A 5,209-nucleotide genomic window follows, 5' to 3' on the forward strand; every position below is an offset into this window, starting at 1 on the left:
AGCTGAGGCTTTGGTGTTTGGTGATAAAAAGCAAAAACTGAAACGTTAGAACATCTCATCCTGAAGGGGTAGACGGATGTGTGCACCAAATTTCTGTTAATACACTGCTGATGTCTCATTCAAAGCAGTGGACTGACTGACTGACTGGCCACCATCCCTACAGCCATGCCATGAAATGTCAAAATAAATGAAGCAGAGGATTTTCACAAAACCTTCATCTCTTCAAACTTCACGTCCTGTGTTTGTGACGCAGGTTTTCCCATAAAAAATCTAACCAAAACTCAATCCGTTCTTAGATTTCATAAGCTTCCTTCACAAATATGACGCTTCTCCTCTCGATTTTTTATTAGCAGGAAAGCCGACACTAGCTATCAGCATGTGTGTGGAAATTTGGCATCATCTCACAGACTTCTTTGTTAAATATTAATTGTGTTTGCATATCTCATCTCTAATGTTTCCCCTCATGGTGTCACTCGCTGCAGTGTTTGCGATATGTTTCTGGCAGACCATCTGTCAGCAGAGAAAGACGCTCGTGCAGCCTGCATGAAAACTGACTTGTCTTTTGGAGCGTCTCAGGCCTTGTGTAAAAACCGGCTTCTCCGCCTCAGACCAGTCGTCTCCATCTCTCAGCTCGTCGTCTCCTTCGCCGTGGACGTCCGTCTGCCCCTCAGGCTCTGTGCCGTTCACGAAGCATCCTGCACGAAGAAACAGAAAGTGAGGGAGGAAAGTGGCGAGTCATCATTCCAGGGATGGATGTAACTGTGTATTTTAGTCTGTAGGAGAGATCGATATCAGCAGCGGAGGAGAGAGGAAACAGGATGAATGGGGAGAGGTGGAGTGAGGAGGCAGGGAGGGAGGAAGGAACCGGGTAACATTTGAATCCGGAGAGGCAGGAAAGTAAAAGGGACAAACCGGGCAGGAAGAGGAGAGGGGCAGCTAAATGAGATGCTTAACAAGGACAAGGAGGACGGATTGACAACCTGAGGAAGACGCTGTACGTGCAGAAACCAAATAACAGAACATCTGATTGTTTCAGATCGATGTCAAGGACAAGGCTGAACATGCCGTCTCCGAACAAGTGATGGCACGAAGACTTTGATCTTCAGTAACAAGCTGCATCCCGTCGGGCTTCATCTAAATCTATTTTTAAACTACAAACTTGTAAATCCGTTTTGTCACAGATTCAATTTCCAACTGGGTGACGTGCATATAAATTAGAGGGCAATGAGACAAAATGTATTTATGATCAAACCCGTGAGGAGTTTCTCTACCTGGACAAGGAGGTGGGAAGAGGCCAATGTCGGGCATTCGATACACAATGTGGTCGTTCTGTCCCTGAAGGATGACAAAAAAGAAAGAAAGGAAGTCAGAGGAAGAAGATGAATGCTTGTGGGGTTTTTTTCTGCAGCTAAAAAGCAAAAATGCAGTGAAGAAGGTAACTAAACACAGTAGCCCAAGTACTGCACTTTATTTTTTTAAATGTTCTGCTGCTTTGTACCTGGTATTTGTGGTATTTGTTAGCCCACATCTTCAGTTATGGTTTACAGACTAAAAATGCACTTAAAGACACATGATACACTTGGAAAACACAACAAATTATTAAAAGATTAAACCAGTTGTCCAAGACATTACTGTCTTTTATGACTTCTTATAATTCATTTATCTTGTTTCACATAAAAAAAGGATGTCAGGACAGTGGTCTGGTTTACTTGTGACGCTAGACGAGCACTAAAAAAAGATTCATTATGCATGTCTGCTCAAACAGGAAGGACATTTCCAGAAGTAAAACCTCACTTCAAGGCAAAAAAACAAACCTACAGTCAGACTGCAGCATAAAACGAATAATGTCACAGTTCCAAAATTCTATATTTTTGCATTGTCTACAGAAGCAAAGTTAGTTAGTTTGCTAAACAAGATTTTCAAACACAAATAGTAAAATAACAACAAATCTACCAAAACATATTACCCTGTTTTGATAAAAAAATGACTATTTGAAAGTGTAAATAAGGATGGAGAACTGTTTCCTGATATCTGTGCTCCTGTTGTCACTTTTATCCATCTGTCCATGGATGGATGGATGGATGGATAGATGGATGGATGGATGGATGGATCATTTTGGAGTTGAGAAAAAAAAAGTTAGATCGCCATAAAACTTCCCCTCAAGCCAAAAAAAAAAGCCAAAGTCAGACTGAGGTCCAAAGGAAATCTCACATTCATCAGATTTTGTCCAACAGAAGTGAAATCACAGAACTGAATATGTGAACAAACTGGGTTTTAAATGATTTAATAATACCAAATGCAGCTCGACAACTGTGACAAACTAAAGAAAACATGTTTTGACAACCTACAAAACTCGGAACAACTTTGTCTCGTCCTGAACTTAAGAGCTCTGGTGTGTGAAGAAAGCGCCGTCCTCTGAGGCAGAGACAGTTCAGCGGGAGGAAAGTGCTCTGATGCATAATTAATCAATCACAGGGCTGTCATAATGGCAGTAACACTACTGGACACGGTGGTACACTTGAGCTGGGGATGAATACTTTATGAAAATGACCCATCTGAGATAGAGAGCCGTGGAGAGAGAAACAGAGTGCGGGAGTTTGAAGATGAGCTGAGAGGCTATTGATCCATCTCTCCAGTCTATGTAATTGAGCTGTACTTCGATTGCTGTAGACCTTAATGGAAAAAAAAAAAAAAAAAGCTCAGCCTCCTCCACTCTCAACACTTTCCCCTTCGCTCTGTTACACGTCTGTTTCTTTTTTTTTTATTGAAAATCAAATCTGAATATTTCCTAAACTTTTTGTTTTTGTCAATTATTTCTACCTTCTCTTCCTCTGACTCTGCCGGAGGATGTTTCCCTTTGGAAGCGAAGCAGGAGATGCTGGATTGTGTATCAACTCAATACCTTCCATACAGCAGCTCAGAGATAAAGTGTCTGCACTGACGGTAATTCACAGAGAGTGGAGACACACAGAGAAAGTCAGACTTGGTGAAGAACCCAGAGATTTTTTGCTGAGTTATAAAGTGCCAGTGTGTCACTACTAATCCAACTGGTGAACCTTTTGAACCCCAAGCAGTTTCTGGGCATTTCTAACCCACTGTGGGCTCATTTTACACCTCAATATAAAGTCCTGCACCTCTATGGAAACAGCACAAGCATGACTAAAGGTATAAAGAGCTCAAACATGTCTTCTGTGCACTATGATACAGTTATAATGCCATAACACAGAAACAATGAAAGTTTAATTTCTATGATTACTTTTTTGGCACAAACCTTAAATAACCTGGAATCAACATGTACGACATCTTTCCAAATACCTACAAATGTTACGGATACTGGGGGGGGGGAATGGGGGCTCTTCCATCCATCCACCCATCCATCCATCCACCCATCCATCCACCCATCCATCACTTAATCCTCACTAGGGTCGCAGGGGAAAATGGGGGCTCTTCCATCCATCCATCCATCCATCCATCCATCCATCCATTATCTATACACCGCTTAGTCCTCACTAGTGTCGCATGGGAAAATGGGGGCTCTATTTGCTGTAAATGTTTTACTAATTCAATTTTTAATTTGTTTCCATACTTGTCTTCTATCTGCTCTGTGAAAACGCAGCTTAAATGTTGTCACTTTGCTGATTTTGCAAAGGTAACATGACTTTCATCAATCATAAAAAACTAACTTTTAATTCCTCTGTGTGTTTATCTCACAAACACTAAAATAAAATAAAATAAATTTAAAAAAAAAAAACTGTAATCAGTGTGCACAGTTCAGCCAAAAAGCAATTTCACTTCTGAATTCTGTTGGTCACTAATGGCTTTTCTGTTTTTGGTTGTTTACAGAAAATGTTTTTTAGCAAATTTCAAAATAAGACAGGCAATTTCGATTAAATATCATGATTGTAAGGTCAGATTTGCTTAATTTTCTCAATGGAACAACACGTTACAGATGAAGTTCAAGGATCCTCGAAAAGTTGCCAGTTTACAGTTTCTGCCTGTAACAAATTCTGTCATTTCATGCCTTTCATCTCTACCTGCAGGTTCACTGAACTCCTCACTCACCTGTCCACCGCTAACAGGCTCAATCCCGTAAGAGAAGTTCCCATCAGAAAACATCCCCCTGAAAAAAAAATACAAGTTCACTTCATTGCACCCACTCACATGTGACATTTGCTGCAAACCTAAACTACCAACATACTGTGTGATGAGCTGAGGATGTGCACAGTTGTCCTCGTTAGCAACAGAAATGTGCAAGTTTAAAAGGTTTGCTCGAATTTAAGTCAACTTGCTGCTTGCTTTGTTAGTTAAGTGACAAATGCTTCATTTGTGGCTGCACAGTACAATTAATCGCATAATTAGCTTTTATTTGTTTCCGTGAGAATAATTTTAATTTGTAAACATACTAAAAATGAGGTGATTCATAAAACTGTCTTTATTAAATCTGGACGTTTATGTGGCATAAAAAAAAAAATCTTGGGTCCCTGACTTTCAGATGAAGTGACACCAAACAGTAAAGCGTTGGACTCACTGCAGACCGTGGCAGGTGGACACGGCGACCCAGGAGCCCGGCAGCCCCCGCACTCGCCCGTGATAGTAGCAGTGCTCGCCTCCCTGAAACCAAATAACAGATTACAGTCGGACACCAAAGCCTCCATCATCCAGTAACGTGTTCATGTCACATTTCAGAAAATGAAACCAACACTGTCTGCTAAACCCTCGCTGCCACCGATCCCCTGAACCCTAAATACACAAAGGGCCGGTACTTTCCATCAGCCTGGAGCCGGCAGTTGGCTGGGTGGGTTGGTTGAAGGGGATCGGTGACTCAGAGTCTGAGGAAGCCAACACCCGCAGGTGACTTTCAGCATGGAAAAGCTCTGTGTGTTTATCTGAGTGCATTTAAAGGGCACCAAGGACGAGAAGCAGCAAACAGAACTGAGTCCAGATTCAGTAAAAAGTCAGTGTAAGTGAAGACAAAGAAGTGAATTCAGGTTTTTCATTTAGACGGCAGCTTCTCACATAAAAGTTTTGTGCATGACCTGAACACATTATCGTCAGCATAAAAACTCCTTATTCTCATTTAATCATGAAATCAATCAAAAACCATCGGATTCAGGAAATAACCCACCTCAAGGTTACAGTGTGGAATTTGATAGTGAGGAGGTGGACTGTATCAGGAATCATTCAGGAATACCAACTCAGCAGAACGCAC

General features: G+C 41.3%; 1 protein-coding gene across 2 annotated transcripts in view; it reads right to left on the reverse strand.

The window, feature by feature from the left end:
- The window catches only part of adam11 (ADAM metallopeptidase domain 11), a 36,335-nt gene that overhangs the window by 15,339 nt on the left and 15,787 nt on the right, over positions 1–5,209 (reverse strand). For both annotated transcript variants that reach the window (XM_008292217.1, XM_008292216.1), the window contains exons 5-8: positions 4,529–4,611; positions 4,063–4,120; positions 1,272–1,335; positions 556–695 (exon numbers count right to left, since the gene is read on the reverse strand). In XM_008292217.1, the coding sequence (XP_008290439.1) occupies positions 556–695; positions 1,272–1,335; positions 4,063–4,120; positions 4,529–4,611 (345 nt within the window). The remainder of the gene's footprint in view (positions 1–555; positions 696–1,271; positions 1,336–4,062; positions 4,121–4,528; positions 4,612–5,209) is intronic.

Source organism: Stegastes partitus, unplaced genomic scaffold (assembly GCF_000690725.1).
Source record: "Stegastes partitus isolate 25-593 unplaced genomic scaffold, Stegastes_partitus-1.0.2 Scaffold795, whole genome shotgun sequence".
Lineage (NCBI taxonomy): Eukaryota > Metazoa > Chordata > Actinopteri > Pomacentridae > Stegastes > Stegastes partitus.